A 17485-nucleotide genomic window follows, 5' to 3' on the forward strand; every position below is an offset into this window, starting at 1 on the left:
ACGTTTGACATATTTTAAGCTCAAAAAACCCTAAACTTGGCACTAAGTTGTTTTATGGATTGCATAACTTGTAATTTTTTTTTTTTGAATTTAAATAAAAACGAATTGATTTTTTGAATTTTTTTATTTTACCGTTCAACTAAATCTCCACCCTAAAATCAATTGTTTATGCATGGAATTGATCAAGTCATTCAATTCAGGCCTTGTAACAAGATTCATATTTTCTAAAGCATCAATTAAATGATCATATAATTCTTTCCCATAAACTTTTGACCAGTCAGGCATAAATGTCGTATGATTAAATTTGATCCATTCTGTGTATCGGTATCTTGTCGTCCTAATCGAATATCCCATTATATTAATATTTTTAAGTCGTGGTTTATCACTATCTGGAATTTCAGAAGGAAAAGCTCCAGGTCTTGGATATTGTGAAAAAACAGCTTTTTTTCCCTCTCTGGCTTGTTTTGAAACCATTATTGGCACTAAACTGTGTCCCTCTGTACATAATATTAAATTTGAACCATTTTTATTACATATTTCTAGCGTTGGAACTATTTGAGTTAAATCAACTAAAGTAGGAAAAAGATCAACCAACTCGACAAGTTGAGGAATTATTATTTCCGTATTGCTTAATCTTGGGACATGGATAATTAACGGGATATGTGTGGCAACATCAAAATTACTGAATTTTGAAAATTCCCCATGTTCGCCTCTTGACCAACCTACAAAAGAAGAATAAAACACTTTTAAGAATTATTCTAGTAGGTACCATGGTCACTAGTCACAATAATAATCGTATTATTATCAATTTTTTCAAGTAAAGAACCAATCAAATCATCAATATAACTAGTAGCAGCGTTGTAATTTCGAATAATTTCTTTCGTAACATTATCAGGCATTAGGCCAAAAGGAAACGAAATGTTCAATTCTTTGATATCATCACGATTTTTCACATCCAACCATGGATTCCACGCCACTGTTGGCATAAATGAAGGTCGCCATCGATTTACCGGAAGCACCACCTCTCCTCGATGATGTTCCAAATACTCCACAGGAAATTTCAACGGTAAGTGTGGTTTATGAAACCCCACAGCTAAAAAATACGGTTTTTCATCCTTGTACTCTTTTAGAAACTTTTCCGCTTCGGCTAAAGACTCAAGATCGGGTAATGTCCCGCCAGGTTGAGCGTCAACAATCACCGGACAGATTAAATTCCGAGCGAGAATGCCTTTTGCAGTCATACAAACTTTAGATTCTTTGTATTTTTCGGTTCTAGGATGGAAAGGTTTGCCACTCCAGCTGTAAGGGGAGTCGTCAGTGTTGTTGGAGGAGATGCCTGGGTGAAAAATTTTCCCAATGGATTGGGTGTAGTAACCGTGGTCTTTGAAGAGTTGAGGGAGAGTGGTGAAATTACCCACTGAGTCACGCCAGTAGCTGTAGAAGTCGTACAAGTGGAGAGAGTCGGGGCGGCGACTCGTAAGGAGCGAATTACGGCTGGGGGCGCACAGCGCTTGCTAATAATTAAAACTAATGTATTACTGGTTGCATCACTTGAAAAAAATTACACACTTGAGCAAATGCATTCGTAAAAACGAAGCTTTTTCTAGCCAATTTATCAATATTTGGGGTGTAGGCATTGTCATCTCCGTAGACTCCTAATGCTGGTCTCAAATCATCGACCATCACCATCAAAACATTGGGTTTTAAGGCTATGGAATGGTGCACCAAAAAACCGAATAAAACAAGAACAATCATTTTGATTTGTTAATTACAACTGTTTATATTTACAATATAAATAAATGATTGCCCCACCATTTGCTAAAATTAAATCGACCGCTACGACTCGACCAATGTTATCCAATCAGCTGATTTCTGTTGTTGTGACAGTGACAGTTGTTGAAGTTCTTTGTATTAATGCATATTGATTTATAATAGTGATTTGAAACCATCTAAAGCCCTTATTTGCGACTTTGATGGTAAGTTTGGACCCTTGTATTCTTTCTATGTTATCATCATCTGAAATTACCCTTTGAATCTGACGTCATTACTGTTTTAGAGCGGAATGACGCAGTTTGTGAGTTGAAATGTTGATTTGCATCGAAAACAAGGTAAGACATCCAATTTCACGCAAAAATATCATCTATTAATAGACAGTTTTATAAATAATCGCGTCGTAAGGTTGTCAATGGGTGTACCCCTTTGTCCTTCATCTGTTTACCCCCCACACTCTTTGTTTCAGCAACCAAATTATGTCTGCTGAATCGCCTCATCGACGGTCCAAATCTCAAACGAGAGGAGGAGGAGGGAGTGTCACTGTCACACCTCAACAAGTCACAGACCCCACAATTTTGGATAGCGTCGCCGGATTCATCAACGAGGTCGTACCCACTGCATATAATGTCGTACCAAATGAAGTCGACGATAAAATACAATGGGCACATTTTGAACAACTTGACCAGGACGAGGCAGCCACATGGGGGCCCATCTACGACAATGATAATGTTGTCTCAAACCCGCTTATACTCGTTCTAGGATACACGACAGGCATTCAGGCATGTTTTCAAAAAAAAAAACAAACAAATGATTGACAATGTGTCAATTATGACACTTGATTATTATAAAAACAAGAGAAAAGTCTCAATAAATTTGATTGAAACGTTTAAATGAAAAAGAGACGATTTAAAGGCAGTTACGTAACGAATTCATTTATGAAAATTGAGGAAAAAATAAATTTAAGCAAGTATTATAGTGTATCAAGTTACCATTGTTTCACTCAATTTAGCAAAGTCGTACCAACATAATAATCAAAGTTGTAAGCTGTCAATAAATACAAACGTCATTCGTTTTTGAAATGAAATTAAAATTTTTATTTTGTTCCAGATTTGGGCAATTCCTGCAACTGGTGAAGCTACCGAAATCTTGTCTTTTCGTCATAGTATTCTTCGTGTTCTCCGTTTGATTCCAACACCATTCAAGACAGGCGGAGACAATAAGATTGATTTGTTTGCATCATCGCGTCCTTTAATTGCTCTATGTGATTCAATTTCGAATTACAGTACTTTAACATTTCGTTCACTTAAAGGAGGAGTTGTAGATCCGGTATTTACAATTAGTATTTTCTCTCATTTTCTAATTTGTTATTATTTCAGGTGAAACAAATACAGTTTAAGACATCGATTTTGAACGTTTTAGCAAATCGTCATTCGATTGTGGTGATTTTTGCTGAAAAAATCGCTGTTTTTGATGCATTTACATTGGAGAATCGTATCAGTGTGACAAGTTGTTATTTAAGTCCGGGTATTCAACAGAATCCGGTGGCTTTGGGAGCAAGATGGTTGGCGTATGCTGAAAAAAGACTGATTGCAAGTAATAGAAGTGGAGGTGGTAATGAAGGAGAAGGAGTACAAGTAATTAAAGGATTAAACTTGTCAAATTATTTCAAAAAAAAAAATTTGTAGAGTTATACTGCGACTGTTTTACATGCGGCAAAGTCTTTGGGGCGTGGCATTCGTGAATTTACCGAATCGGTAGCTGGAAGTTTAACTGGTAATCCTAATTTTAAGCCCGGTGGTTCATCAACAAGTAGTCCTCAAGCTGGAGGTGCAGCTGATGTACCCCAAAAAGGCATTATTACAATTCTTGATATTGAAAATAAGAATATGAATTCACAAGAGAATGTTATTTCACAAGATGCTGTGATTGCTCATTTTGTAGCTCACACTGAAGCTATTGTCTGTCTATCATTTGATCCAAGTGGAATGTTACTTTTAACAGCTGATAAACGTGGTCATGATTTTCATGTATTTCGAATACAACCACATCCAGGTGGGCCTGCTTTAGCTGCAGTCCATCATTTATATATTCTTCATCGTGGTGATACATCAGCTAAAGTTCAAGATATGTGTTTTTCACCTGATTCACGTTGGGTAACTGTATCTACACTACGTGGTACAACTCATGTTTTTGCTGTGACACCATATGGTGGCCCGATTAGTGTACGAACACATGCAACAACACATGTTGTTAATAAAATGTCAAGATATCAACGATCAGCAGGATTGACATCTGAAGGTCGTTCAAGTAGTCCAGTATCATTGGAAACACCATCAGTGAATTCGTTATTTCCCTATCGTAATTCAAGATTTCCACCATACCCACAACCGACTATAGTTAATCCACTTGCTCAAATCAGACAACCGGTTTATGTACAAAATACGGGGGCTATACCACAAAGAACACATCCGGGAAGACAAAGATTATCTTCATCGTCGGAAGAAAATATTACGTTAAGAGTTGTGGCATGTTTTGCACCACCTAGAGCATGGATGGATGTGTCGTCAAAGGGGGGAGGGCCTAGAGAGACTTTGCACAAGTCCCAAATCAAACCGGTAAGTTGAGTTTTATTCAAGTCTTAATAATTTAATGTTTTTTTTTTTTTTTCTTTAGGTTGAATCGTTGTTTGTCAACTCGTGCTATGGAACATTAATCCAATACGATTTGGAGCCTCATCCATTGTCTTCAATACCAAAAGAACGTGTCTGTAATGATACCCCAATTGAATTGCAAGTATGTGCAAAAGCACAATGGTCTCTTCATCGTCGTCTCTATACCGCCGATATTCCATTACCAATGTCCGAAGAGAATTTAAATTTTATAGCTCAAAGTGTGCCTCTTTATAAAAAAACAACTAAACCGGATCATAATGACGATCATTGGTTGTCTCAAGTTGAAATTGTGACACATTTAGGACCCCATAGGAGGCTTTGGATGGGACCCCAATTTACATTCAAAACTTATACCATTACGAATGGTAGTGTTTTAGAAACGAAATCGGTTGATGTGAGACGTTCAAAACCGGTTAATATGCCGGTGAGTAAAGCTAATGCAATTTTAATTGAATCGGGATCGGCGAGCAGTTGTGAGCAATTATTTTTGGACACATATCACAAAACGGAAGTGGGAAGTGCAGGAGAGACACGTCTTAAAGAGGATCTTGCTGATGCCATGTTAGAATCGCCAGGAATTAGAGAAACAGGTAAGAGAAATCAATGCTAGTCATGTAATTTGTGTTTTTATTTTGTTTGGGCACTTTTGCTTTGGCTTGAAAAGTGGTTGAATTTTCCTTGACACAAATTACATACATATAATTATTTTGCTTGTTCGATTTTCGTCCGTTGCGTCGATATTATCAAATCAGAATTAGCCAAAGGCAGGAAAACTGACCACTTGAATTAACAAAAATAGCACAATAATAACAATCTTCCTTCTATTTGCATTCACTTCTTTTTTTTTTAATTTATTTTTAATTATCGGTTGAGGTGCATGTTTGCATGCTTTGATCCCATCAAAAGAAATCAGTAAATACCTGCCATTGGCTTTTTCTGTTCAGGTGGGCATTGTGTGATTGTTTCGATGAAACCACCGACTACAACAACAACAACAACAGTTGCCAAAGTTGTAAATCCATTAGGCACCGTTGTAACAGTCCAATCTGATGATGAAACGATAATAGAACAAGTCGTTGAAGATGCTGTCATACATGAGAATTGTGATGAAGCTTTATTTAGACCGGTGGTGGCACCAAAAGCCGTTTTTTATTCAGAAACCAAACCGAAACCTTGTCCTCCAGATCATATATTGACTAAAAGTCTTGAAGCCAATACTGAAGTTGCCGTCAAAATTATTAATCATCAGAAAAACAACAACAAACTATCTTCCAATAATAAACATATCAAATCAAGAGAAAGCTCACCTAAAACTAAAACAATCATTAAACAAGATAAAATCAAGACTACGACGAAAACAAAGAAGAAGGAAGTGCAAGGTAAGAAGAGATAGCTTTTGTGTTACATTATGAAAAAAGTTGTGTTTTTTTTTTAGATGTTTTTGATTGTGTCAGTGTCGATTTGCTCGAGGATGCGCCAAAGAAAGTTCCCGATTCGTCATTGTTTGAAAGTATTTTAAAGTTTGAGGATGCTGAAGATTGCAGTGAGAAAATGCCAATGAATAAAACCGAGTCGGAAATTACTTGTTCTTCAGAAGAAGAGAAATTATCATCGACGCGAAAAGCTCGTAAACCTAAGACTAAACTTGGTGTGAAAATTACGAAAGAAAAGGAGAATGCGAATTTGGTGGAGAGTGATGTACCAAAAAGGTCTTGGAATATAGTGGCGGCATCAAAACCGGCGAAAGAAAAAATCATTGATTTGGATCTTCCTCCTGAAATTGAGAGTTTTACAGTGAAACTTCCACAAAAAAAAGAGAATTTGATTGATATTGATGTGGAGGTCAAGAGTCCAGAGATACAAGAAGAAGATTTGTTGAAAATTGATAAATCTTCGGATGAAAATAACGGCTCACCAACGGATACGACCGAGAGTGATGATTCGAGTAAAGTCCCGGCGATTGTCGAGGATGAAAATACTGTGCCAGCACAAAATTTGCAAACGTCGAAAAGTTCTCGGAAAAAGTCAAAGAAAAAACGTAAATAATAAAATGAGTCTCTAAAATGCTCTCGAAATTAATAATTTTTTAGATGTGTTGGGTCAGGATAATGTTTTTTCCAAGTATTAAATGTGTTCCACCTCAAATTTTCAACAAAGTGGTGTAAAATTGTATATAATAATAATTTTAAGGCATTGTGAATCTGTTGTATTTCATTACACTAAACAAAAAATAGGAATAAATAAAAATAAAGATCTCAAGTCGAGTTGCGTTTTTTGTTTATTTGTTTGTTTCGGAAATTCGTTCTAAAATGTTTGGGTGGTTTCAGGGGGTGAACAATCAACGGATTTGACCAACAAAGACGTCGAAGATATAAGTTCAGCGAGTAGCTTCAGTTCAGCAAGTCGCGCATCACCAACGCCCTCCTGCAGTGATAATCTTTTACATTTTCCAGGTGATTCCAGCAGTAGTATGTGAAGAGGAAGTGTGCCACAGTGATTGTAGTTAATTTTTTAGTTAAAGAGGAGAAAGCAATATTTTTTTTCAATTGTTAAAGATTGTGATAATGGAGAATGATAGTTTTATTTAGGTAATTGCATTTTGTAACAATTCGTTTTGAACAATTCTTCCATTTTGGTGCCCCCGCCTATAGAGTAGACGAATCAAAACATTTTCATATAATGCATAGCTAGTCGTTTAATTTAATCCTAGATAACTCAAGGGACAAGTGATAGACTAGTTAGACGAAATGTGATGTTATAATCAACTAATGTTGGATATGTTTAGGAAATTGTTTTGTCACACTAGACACTGCTACATATTTTTATATACGATTGAAAAAAAGTTTGTTAGTTTTTCAAACTTATTTTGTACGATTCGTTCTAATATTTATACTCCTTATTACTACTTACCATTACCTACATTGTATAAATAAATAATAAAAAAAAATGAGATGCTAAATTAGTGATTCCATCCAGGTGCGGTCACGTGACACCACCTGTCAACCTGAAAACTTACTCATTGGGAAAAAATGTTGTTTTAAGTACAATGGCCCAAGAAAGCTCAATCACCGATAATTTTTCAGGTCCCGAATCGCGATTTGAATGCCCCATTTGTCTTGCATGGCTGCGTGACCCCGTTTTGACCTCTTGTGGGCACAGATTTTGTCGTACTTGTATGGACTCATGGCTCGAGTAAGTCCTATGCCCCATTTTAGAACAACTAACACTAAAAAACATAATTCTAGACGCGAAAATCCCTCATGTCCCATCGATAATACGAAACTCGAGAAGGGAGTGGACATTTTTCCCGATAATTTCACTCGAAGAGAAATTTCACAACAAAAAACCAAATGTCCTAATCTGGTGAGGGGTTGTTTGGAGGAGTTGTCACCTCTCGATGTCGAGACACATCTACTGACATGTAAATTTAAACCACCGGAATTACCCGAAAATGAAAAGTTGCGATGTGCTTTTGTCGAATTTGGTTGCGAGGATAAGTTTGAAGATGAACCTGAATTACAAAGACACTTCGAGCAATACATACACAAACATTTGAACGTAATTACACACCATTTCATTGGCCCATTTAAAAAACAAACATTTTTTCAGTTGTTATCACAAGCTTATAGTCGAATCACTATAAATAGCCCCTCGACATCGGCAATTGCACAACAAGCGAATTTTTGGGATCCCCCGTCTAAAAACGACACTTCATCAGTCTCAAATAACGATAACGTAAATGGATTATTAAAGTGAGTAATCATTATTTTACAAGGGATGTAAATAAAATTGTTACAGGGCCTTGTACGAAAAAGCCGTATTATTGGAACAAAAGACACGCGAACAAGATATAATTATTGCAAATATGTCTGAACAAATCTCATCTTTGAATTTATCAATGTCAAAAATGCACTTGCGCTACTGTAATGGATGTTATTTATGGTATTTTAATGATTTCAAAAATAAAATTAATGCGATGCGAAATGATTCAAGGATTATGCATTATAGTCCCGGTTTTTACACTTCAACTAATGGATATAGGTGAGGGGGGGGGGGGGGGAAAAAAAACACAATAATAATTTAAAATTTATTATAGATTGTGCATTCGTTTGAATTTATCACCCAAGGACCCTAATTACGTAGCTATCTTGATTCATGTAATGAAGACAGAGCACGACCATGCCTTAGATTGGCCTTTCAGTGGAAGATTAACCATAACTTTAATCCATCCTCTGTGAGCGATTGTTTATTAAAATATTTTTAATCGAATTAATTGAATTTTTCAGACAGCCTTTTCGTAATATAAAAGAAACGATGATGACTCGTCCCGAACTGGATGCATTTAAAAAACCTATACAAGATATGAATCCCAAAGGTTTCGGTTATACTGAATTCGCTTTAATTGAAGAAATTTTCTCTCAAGGCTACGTCGAAAACAATCAATTGTTGATAAAAGTTCAAGCTCAACCTGTTTGAATAAAATTTTTAAAATGGTTTATTAACTTTGGCAGTTATTTCACATTGCATAGATTAAGCTAAGGAAATATACTTTGAGACATGTTAACGTAAGTAACTAAACAATATATCACAAATATAACAGCGACTCTAGGGTGCGACTTATGTCGAGCGGTTATTAACACGGAATGTAATAATATACACAACAATAACAAATAATCCCGAAAAACATTGATATGCTTGCATGATATAGAGAGACTTGAGCCAGTTAATACATAAATGTGTGCGTTTTATAAAAAAAAATATAAATAATGACTAAAAATAATTCAACATTTATTGTCACCTATGAGTATGATTTGTGACTAAGAAAAAAAAAAGTAACTTTGGATAAGAAAGAGTATTATTATTATTATTGTAGACAAGCTTGCAGCTTCTCGATCCATTCTTGTGCGGTAGCAGCATCCGCTGCACAAAAATTATAAGTGCGTCGACTAGTGCGCAACTGCAATCAAAATCAGCCAATCACAAAACACCCCATCAATCACATGATACTTACATCGAAAAATGATTTGTCGTCAGTCTTTTTCGGTGGGCCGGGGGCGGGACTAGCTGACGTCACTGACATTACTTCAGCCAAATCTAAACAAAAACGAATCAAAAACAACACAAACACGAATAAAACCCTTCCCCACCTATATACCCCTTATAGTGTGAATCCTCCATTGCATCGTAATATCTCAATTGATGCTTAATCGAATCCAAAACAAACCACCGCTGTTTCCAACCTTTTAACAACGCTCCTCTTTTATACAAATACCCTTCGTGTGTCCTATTTTCAGCCACATTGGAAGAAAACTGGTCGTAATATTGCTGACTAGAGGTCTGTCGTGCGCTACCTACAATTAACTCCGCCTATAATAACCACACCCCTTAAACTCCGCCCCTATTTACCTGAACTGACTGACCCATTATCACCTCCTGTACCCGAAATAGTCTGTGATGCATTATTGTCAGCAATTGCTTTATATTTTGTACAATTTTTAGGCACACCCTCTATACATTTCTCGTGACAACTATACCCACAATCCATACATCTCATACCGGTCTGTAACCAATCAAATCAATTTATTGAAATAGGCCACGCCTCAAATACACACACCTTCACTGGTCCCCATAATAAATTCGTACAATAATCACAATATGTGGGCGTGGTGTAATTATATTTTTCGAAACGGTGAGGGTGTGAATATACCAATGATGTTTCAGCAGCCCCCACCATTTTACCTCTCATTAGAATTTCAAGAGTTGAACGTTTATGGACCAAACGGCCATGAGAACGAACTAGAGCTGTACTAAACGAGGAATGTCTCTAGAATGGAAAAAAATATACCAAATGGGTTTAAAATGTAATTTTGACATACAGTGAGAGAATCGGTGGTTGGTAATTCGAGTTTGTCCCAAAGAACTTTCCATTTTTGTGGTAAATGTCCAAGTTCGGTTTCTAATCGATGAATTTCCTCCAAAAGATGACTAAATGCATCCGGTACACATTTACTGACACAATCATAACCTAGAGTTATTATTTTTCGATTACTTTTACTTGAAATACCATCAGCGGCTTCGGCTTCTTCTTCTTGTTGTGTATCAAGTTGAATAATTTCAAGATCATATTCAGGACCATGATGTAGATTCTCATCTAAATAGTATTGCCAAATTTCGAGACACGGAAGATGTGATTGTGGCCTCAAAACCTTAATTAAAAAATCACTAAATGAAAATTTCATTACTTGTGTGATAAATATTTACAGGATGTTCAAAATCCGGTGTGTACATAAAATTGAAAAAAAGTGGTGTTCTCGCATGTTGCTTCTCCACATAATCAAAGACACTTTGTCCTAAATTTGTACCACAAGTCGTTCCTGCAACCCTTCCTCCACCCGGATAAATATTCTCATCATCGGAGATGGTATCCACACTTTTATGATGCGACGTTAATGAACCTCTTTTATCTTCAACAGCGGCAACGCCACTCTCAACTCTCTCCAATTCACAATCGAATAGAAACGTACGAAAACGACACGACACCGAATGATAAGCCAAAAAACGCAAATAGAAATCGCTAAATTCAAATGCCATTGGAAATTGTTTCTGAATTTGATGTACGACATCTAAGAATTGTAGAAAAGTCGGTGCAAATCCCGACGCTTGTGAATTCGCATTGAGATTGCTACGATGACTGAAACGATGTCCAAAACCGATCCATTCTTTTTCAACTAGAACACGAAAACCTTCCATTGTACGATAGTAAGGATCGAGACAGAGTTGAGCAACGGATGAGACTTGAGCTGTTGTATCCCAACCATCTTCAAGACAAATTGCCACAGAGGAGCCTTGAAGGTCAAGAAGATCAACAACGGCGCCAGCGAGTTGCATTATATTCTGAATTTGTTGCAACCATTCCGAATTTTCAATCAATCTAAACAAACATTGTAAAAATGATAATACAGAAACCTGTAATTTTACCTATGGAAGCTTTGTTCGGGCGCATCAGTTGCTGAACTCGGTATACACGCTCTCATTAATTTCTTAAATGCTGTCTTTGTATGCCGCACATCGTAATATTCCACTGGTATAAAATCAGTCTTTGGGGCCGATTCGACTTTTACCCCTTTCATTTGTGCCTTTTCTCCTAAAATATACAAAGCGGCTCTTTGCAACGTATGAACACCATATATTGAACTATCAGCATCGGTTGAATGTCTTATTATATTACTGCGATTTTGTTGAACATTGGCAAGTGATGCTTGTGAACTTTGGCGTCTGTCTTTTAAAGAGCCCCATCGACCAAAATTCTTCGGACCTTTACCACCAGATGACCTTGGAAACATCCTAATAAGAAAAAAAAAAAAATGATCACTTTGCGATTTTTCCACCAAATTGTAGTAAATTAATTACGCCAAAGTTCCCATTCCTTTCAGCGGTTTTGAACGTCGTGCCACTTCAGGTGTTAGAGTTGCACCACCACTTAATGGATCATCAGCTGCTAAAAATAATGAATTCACACTGAGTGAACTATCGGACATTCCCCAAGCTGAACCATGATGACGTAATGAGAATATTGGAGTGGCTGAAACGAGAGCTGAAAGATATTTTTCTTGTTCAAAAGACGATGTTGTGGTTTCAGTGGAAGCATTTGGAGTTGGATGACTTTTCAACATTCCCATTACACTTTTACCATGATGACCAGCGCCTCGTAATAAAAGAGCTTTTGTACGAGGATGTCTCCAAGTGGTACTGGGGATCCGCCCCTGGCGGTAACAACGACAAAAGCGACGAATACTTTCATCTGGCACACTTGCCGGTACCACCAACAGTGCCGGATAACTGAAACGTGTTATTAAAAGTTAGTTTTTATAGCTAAATCAATGTATTTCAACAATGAAAATCAAGCAATTTGAGCTATTTCCAATTCAATTTTGCTTTATTTAAGCGTTGAAATACATTGATTTGCGTGGTTTTCTGGCTTAAAATCCAACCAAAACCGTTGAAAATTAATCAAATCGGCTTATTTTGCCTAGAAACCAAAATTTTAACACTTATTTGATAAAATACATTTATTTTTACAAGCTTTTCTCGCTTTAAATCGAGCCAAACCAATTGAAATTTGCTTAAATGGTATTATTTTGACCGGAAACAACAAATAAGTACTTATTTTGTTAAAAGACATTAAATTTTATGGCTTTCTTAAACAAAAACAACGAAATGTGTGTTTATTCGTCGTTTTCGGTCAAAATAAGACGATTTGATTAATTTCCAATGGGTTTGGCTCACTTTTAAGCAGGAAATCAACCTAAATCAAAGTATTACAACAATATAATAGTTTAAATAATAGTTTTTTTTCGAAAATAAAACAGTTTGAGCTATTTTCAATCCAATTTTGCTCGATTTTAATACAGAATTAATTCAAAACTAATGTATTTTATAAAAATAATTGTTTCAAACTTAATTTAAGACTGCAACAATTTTAAGTCGGGACTCAACCTGAATCAAAGTATTTCAACCAAATACTGACTTCAAGAAGAGTTTTCTTCCAAAATAAAGCAATTTGAGCTATTTTCAGTACCAACCTTCGACACATCATATACATGGAATTGACTGTAGTCAAGCGAAATTGATCTGGAGCTGGTTTAGCATTTGTCGGTGATGAATTATCATTACATAATCCCAATCTTTGCCAATCTCTTACATAACTACGTTCAACTAAACGTTCTAAAGTTTTAGCATCTGTAGGTGCAGTTGGCACTGACGATGGTCCCGTTTCAAAATCATCAATAGATAAATCATCATCGTGACTATACTCGTCGGTATTTGGTAAACTCATTCGACCCGGACTCGTCATATATTTATTACTATTATAAAGTGTTGAATTTGGTAAAACATATTTTTGTCGTTTCGATGACGATTTCTGTTTAAATCCTGCTTTTCTTGCCGTTTTCAATAATGTTTTCTTTGCAAAACCTCTCAAAGTTGCATTTTTTTCCTTTCCTTTATGCAACGGTGTCTGACTCACAACCACTTGACCCGTAAACGCAAAATGATGAAACACATCAGGTGGATGTCGTATTTTATGAATAAATTTTCGTAATGTTTCAACATTTTCAGCTGTGACCTCTTCATCAAACGCTAATTTCATCAATTGAAACGTACATGAACGCACTTGAAGTCCCTCTTGCAACCATTGATCTAAATGTGCCAAATATTGAACTGCAACTTTCTTCTCTTTCGTTAATGACGTCACTGGAAACGATCTCACAACAATCTGTTCGCAAGCGAACGAATCACAGGGGATTCCCTTGAAAATAATACGATAGTTGGTAAGGAAGATAGCACCTTCGGCTGGAAGAAGTGGTGGACCACCAAGTAATCCCGGACTACTTTCTTCTCGTCCATCGGGTAAGAGATATACTCGTAAACCTTCCATAATGAGTTCTTCACCGGCAAGCATATTGGGTGTAAGAATTTTCGGTTTTTGGATTGGAGGAAGTCGTTTAGATTCACGATGAACCGCTTCGAGTGTCTCAATATGCATATGAACAACACCGGGAATCATTTGGTGGAGATTTCGAATATGTTCACGAGTTACACCACCTTCATTACAAACTTTATCAATGAAACGAGATACAAGACGAATGACTGTCATTCCGGTCTCACCCGGATCTTGATCTTCAAAACCGGACTCAGCATCAGCACTATCACTCTCAGCGACACTAAAAAATTATTTTTATTCCGGTGACTGGAAATTTAAACACTCACCTATTCGCCATACTATTACTCGCTCTCTCATCATCATCCAACTCTTGTTTACTTGTCTTATTTCCAATATCCAAAGGGATTAATAAATAAACCATTCGATTTGCATAATGAATTGCTTGACTATACATTGTATTCTCCTCACACGTGATTAATTCTTTTTGTTTTTCACCATCTATAGAACTCCAGATTCTCATTTGTTCAGCTGCTATTTCTAACGCTGTTGGTTCGTGTACCCGATTCAAAATACTTCTTCTATTAGTCCAATTATAATCTTTATTACTCTCTCTTGGCGAAGTCGGACTCGATAACAACTCCCCTCCTCCTCTCACACTCTCACATCGTGCCGTATACAAAGCCTTAATATCTTTTTGTACATCTTGATAAAAAGCCGCTTCCCAAAATTGTTGATTTTGCCAAACTGCATGCTCCTGAATACACGTATACGCAAATTGTATGATTCCTGTACATAGTTTACGACAGAAAATCGTCGAAAGTGGTAAAAGTGCTGCGGCAACGCCATGTTCGTCCATCGATGAATCATCTTGAAGACCACAATTCATCAAACGTACGACTAGATCGAATTGTTGATGTTCGAGCATTGCTTTTGTACCACTGACGTGTTGTGCAAGTTCATTACAAAGTGCTAAACGTGCTTGTTTCGATTGAAGGGCTCGCAGTACAGCCGGGAAGGTTTTACGTGCATCGGAGATTTTATTCTCGAAAATGCAATTAATGCAATTACGAAGGACTTCGAGACGACGTGCCGAATTACTAACAATGTTTTTGTTCTCGTTGAGATTGGAAATGTGGGGGCCCGAAGGGACGATTCGAGGCTGGATGGGCCGGAGAGATGCCAACCTTCAAAAAAATAACCAAATAAGCTTTCCTTCTTTGATAAAAACATTATTGTTATTAGAAGGCATTATGCGTAGACGAGTCGCACATGTGAGTAGCTTCGTCTAGTTGCTATAGAAAATTCCAAAAATTTTATGTAACTATAGTAACAATAAAATATAAAAGTAAAAATTGTCATAGTAACAATAAGAAAACCAGTGACGGGTATTATTTATTTTCAACAAGAATACAAAAGCACACTAAACTTACCAGGCATAATCCCCACTAACAACGCATCGAGAGAAAGACAAAAAATAATGTTAATACGGTCCTGGACCATCCAATCTACTCACCTCGATTTGAGATTATTTTTCGACAATCCTTCATCAATAATGGTTTGGACTTGTTCTCCATTAATGATGGGTAAAATAGGTTGATGTATCCTTGCAAAAGCACCTTCAGGAGGTACTAGAATTTTTTGCGAGTACGATTGCGGATTGGGATTTTCATTAGTGTACAATTGTTGTGCCAATTCTTGTATATGAATCAAAATCAATCTTGAATCTTGTGTTTCAGCTTTCATCAGTTCACCCAAACTGCTATAAAGTTCATCCCAGACGTCACATGGCCGCCATGGTGGACCTCTTTCAGCCACAAAACTGGTAAAAAACATACAATCCAAAACACGTGTTGTAAATTCGCATTCTTTTAAATTGCGTTCGCCCAAAAAAGCCGCTTTATGAAAAGTTATCACCGGTTTAGGATGTATTCGAATCAATGTGAGACAACTGCGATAGCCTTGAAGGAGTTGGGCAAAAGTTCGCATAAATACGGCCCTGATTTCCTTATCTAACATGGCGGGTTGTGGGGCCCGAACTGCCAACGGAGGGAAAGCATGATCAGCGCAGCTGAGTTCTGGTTGAAGTATAAGACTCAGGTTTTCCTGAGTGTGACTCAAGAGCGGTTCTGGGAGTAACGGAAGTGAAATTCCGTCAGGAATTGTAAGAGAACCGCCGTCTAGATCCGCAATAATCACATCCATCTACCAAAAAAAAAAAATTATAATATAAACTCATCAGTAGTTCATTTATACCAATTCAGCGACTTCATATTTCAAAGACGAGTGTACCCCCATTATGAAAGGTGTCGGAGTTGATAGAAATTCGACCAAAGCCGCTGGTAATAGAGGTATATAGACGTGTGAATATCGAAAGGGGTACATGAGAGCTGTTAATGCACGACAAGCTTCAGTCAAACGATTATAACTTTTCGAATGAAACAAAATCTTATGTTCGGTCATTATGGCACAAAATAAAACTAAAACATTACGAATCCCTAACTGATGGAATAATAAATTAACGGAAGTGTGCGTGACTGGTAGTGAGGGGCTCAATGGGGGTTGTAACGCTTGTCTATCCCCAGCGCCGATACTAAATCTCACTTGGGGCCCCCCTGGTGGAGGCACCTGAATACAACCAAGAATATTCCCGACTAAATTCTCCAACGGTACTGGCATACTCTCTACATAAACCGAATAAATAATTCCTAAACAATTCCTAAACGTTTCGATATAATCCAATCTTGAGACCAATACTAGACATTTGGGGGCGTACATAATGCTGTGATGTGATATAGCGGGAATGGGGCGCACGAGAGAAGCCTCGCTTTCAACGGTGTCTTCCTCTTCATCCACAGGCTTGCTAGGGGTGATTGAGACCGTTTCATTGAAACAAAGACAAGCACAATAGTAGCGATTTGCGTCGATATCTGTAAGTACCGAGACGAAAAATTTCGGCTCTTGTCGTTCGGTGGATAAAGCCCATCCTTGTGGTTGACAAAACTAGGAAAAAATCGACATGAAATGAGCCACAAGGGTCATTTCACACTAAATACCCATTCAATTCCGTCAATAAACGGCGTATCTGGCCAGTCTTTTTCCGGGAATCTTTGTAAAATTATACCGCTGCTAATACCGCTCCCTGAAATTTATCAAATTAATTACTCGTTAAACTTGTGGTACAAACTTACGCTCTTTCTCATGATTATAACCCACAACGACGAAATAGTCCGCTAAACGTGACATTTTTCAATTTAAATCTTCATGGCGTTTTTGAGTATTTTATAGTTTTGCAGAAAATTATTAACATTTTCTTTAGTCACAGTTTCAAAATAATGATGAGCAAGTCGATCGAATCACCTGGGGGCTAAATAAAATTCGGGGGACTTTTCCCCCCGAGAAACTAAATTTCTGACAAAAACTGGTTTAATTGTTTACAAAACTATCATCAATAGTTTATGTTAAAAGCCACACCCAAAAGTAATATTCTTCTAAACAAATCTTTACGCCATTTTAACAATTTTTGACAATCAGATGGTGGCAGAATGGGACATGTGAACTACACTTGAAGAAAAATGTTGTTCCAATAAAACAACTAAAT

General features: G+C 36.9%; 4 protein-coding genes across 8 annotated transcripts; 2 read left to right on the forward strand and 2 right to left on the reverse strand.

Annotated features, from left to right (window-relative positions):
• Positions 1 to 11: 11 nt before the first annotated feature.
• Positions 12 to 2549, reverse strand: LOC123005766 (iduronate 2-sulfatase). The gene is made up of 3 exons (XM_044399713.1): positions 1570 to 2549; positions 770 to 1514; positions 12 to 722 (listed from the first exon to the last, which is right to left on the reverse strand). Exons 1-3 carry the CDS (start codon positions 1753 to 1755, stop codon positions 136 to 138), a joined length of 1518 nt encoding a protein of 505 aa, XP_044255648.1. The 5' UTR covers positions 1756 to 2549; the 3' UTR covers positions 12 to 135.
• Positions 1848 to 6709, forward strand: LOC123005753 (breast carcinoma-amplified sequence 3 homolog). 3 transcript variants are annotated; one of them, XM_044399689.1, is made up of 10 exons: positions 1848 to 1976; positions 2057 to 2108; positions 2240 to 2552; positions 2881 to 3099; positions 3150 to 3407; positions 3459 to 4388; positions 4447 to 5035; positions 5390 to 5824; positions 5881 to 6483; positions 6536 to 6709. In XM_044399689.1, the coding sequence occupies exons 3-10, from the start codon at positions 2250 to 2252 to the stop codon at positions 6571 to 6573; spliced, it is 3375 nt and encodes a 1124-aa protein (XP_044255624.1). In that variant the 5' UTR covers positions 1848 to 1976; positions 2057 to 2108; positions 2240 to 2249; the 3' UTR covers positions 6574 to 6709. The 3 variants fall into 3 exon arrangements, with proteins under 3 accessions (XP_044255624.1, XP_044255626.1, XP_044255625.1); XM_044399691.1 differs by having other exon boundaries at positions 5471 to 5824; XM_044399690.1 differs by lacking the exon at positions 2057 to 2108 and having other exon boundaries at positions 1883 to 1976.
• Positions 6710 to 6934: 225 nt separating this feature from the next.
• Positions 6935 to 8947, forward strand: LOC123005771 (TNF receptor-associated factor 6). Of its 2 annotated transcripts, XM_044399718.1 has the most exons (7): positions 7407 to 7476; positions 7529 to 7637; positions 7691 to 8003; positions 8055 to 8197; positions 8244 to 8486; positions 8542 to 8679; positions 8732 to 8947. In XM_044399718.1, the coding sequence occupies exons 2-7, from the start codon at positions 7621 to 7623 to the stop codon at positions 8919 to 8921; spliced, it is 1044 nt and encodes a 347-aa protein (XP_044255653.1). In that variant the 5' UTR covers positions 7407 to 7476; positions 7529 to 7620; the 3' UTR covers positions 8922 to 8947. The 2 variants fall into 2 exon arrangements, with proteins under 2 accessions (XP_044255652.1, XP_044255653.1); XM_044399717.1 differs by having other exon boundaries at positions 6935 to 7637.
• LOC123005748 (myotubularin-related protein 13) lies at positions 8914 to 17409 on the reverse strand. Of its 2 annotated transcripts, XM_044399678.1 has the most exons (16): positions 17076 to 17409; positions 16941 to 17026; positions 16141 to 16887; positions 15401 to 16089; positions 15318 to 15332; positions 14214 to 15071; positions 13028 to 14167; positions 11856 to 12284; positions 11424 to 11789; positions 10707 to 11376; positions 10322 to 10651; positions 10060 to 10269; positions 9852 to 10005; positions 9593 to 9796; positions 9457 to 9539; positions 8914 to 9402 (listed from the first exon to the last, which is right to left on the reverse strand). In XM_044399678.1, the coding sequence occupies exons 1-16, from the start codon at positions 17128 to 17130 to the stop codon at positions 9310 to 9312; spliced, it is 6129 nt and encodes a 2042-aa protein (XP_044255613.1). In that variant the 5' UTR covers positions 17131 to 17409; the 3' UTR covers positions 8914 to 9309. The 2 variants fall into 2 exon arrangements, with proteins under 2 accessions (XP_044255613.1, XP_044255614.1); XM_044399679.1 differs by lacking the exon at positions 15318 to 15332.
• Positions 17410 to 17485: the final 76 nt, after the last annotated feature.

The sequence above is a fragment of the Tribolium madens genome, unplaced genomic scaffold (genome assembly GCF_015345945.1).
Source record: "Tribolium madens isolate multiple individuals breed KSU strain unplaced genomic scaffold, Tmad_KSU_1.1 Scaffold_20;HRSCAF=117;Tcas5.2_LG4, whole genome shotgun sequence".
Taxonomy (NCBI): domain Eukaryota; kingdom Metazoa; phylum Arthropoda; class Insecta; order Coleoptera; family Tenebrionidae; genus Tribolium; species Tribolium madens.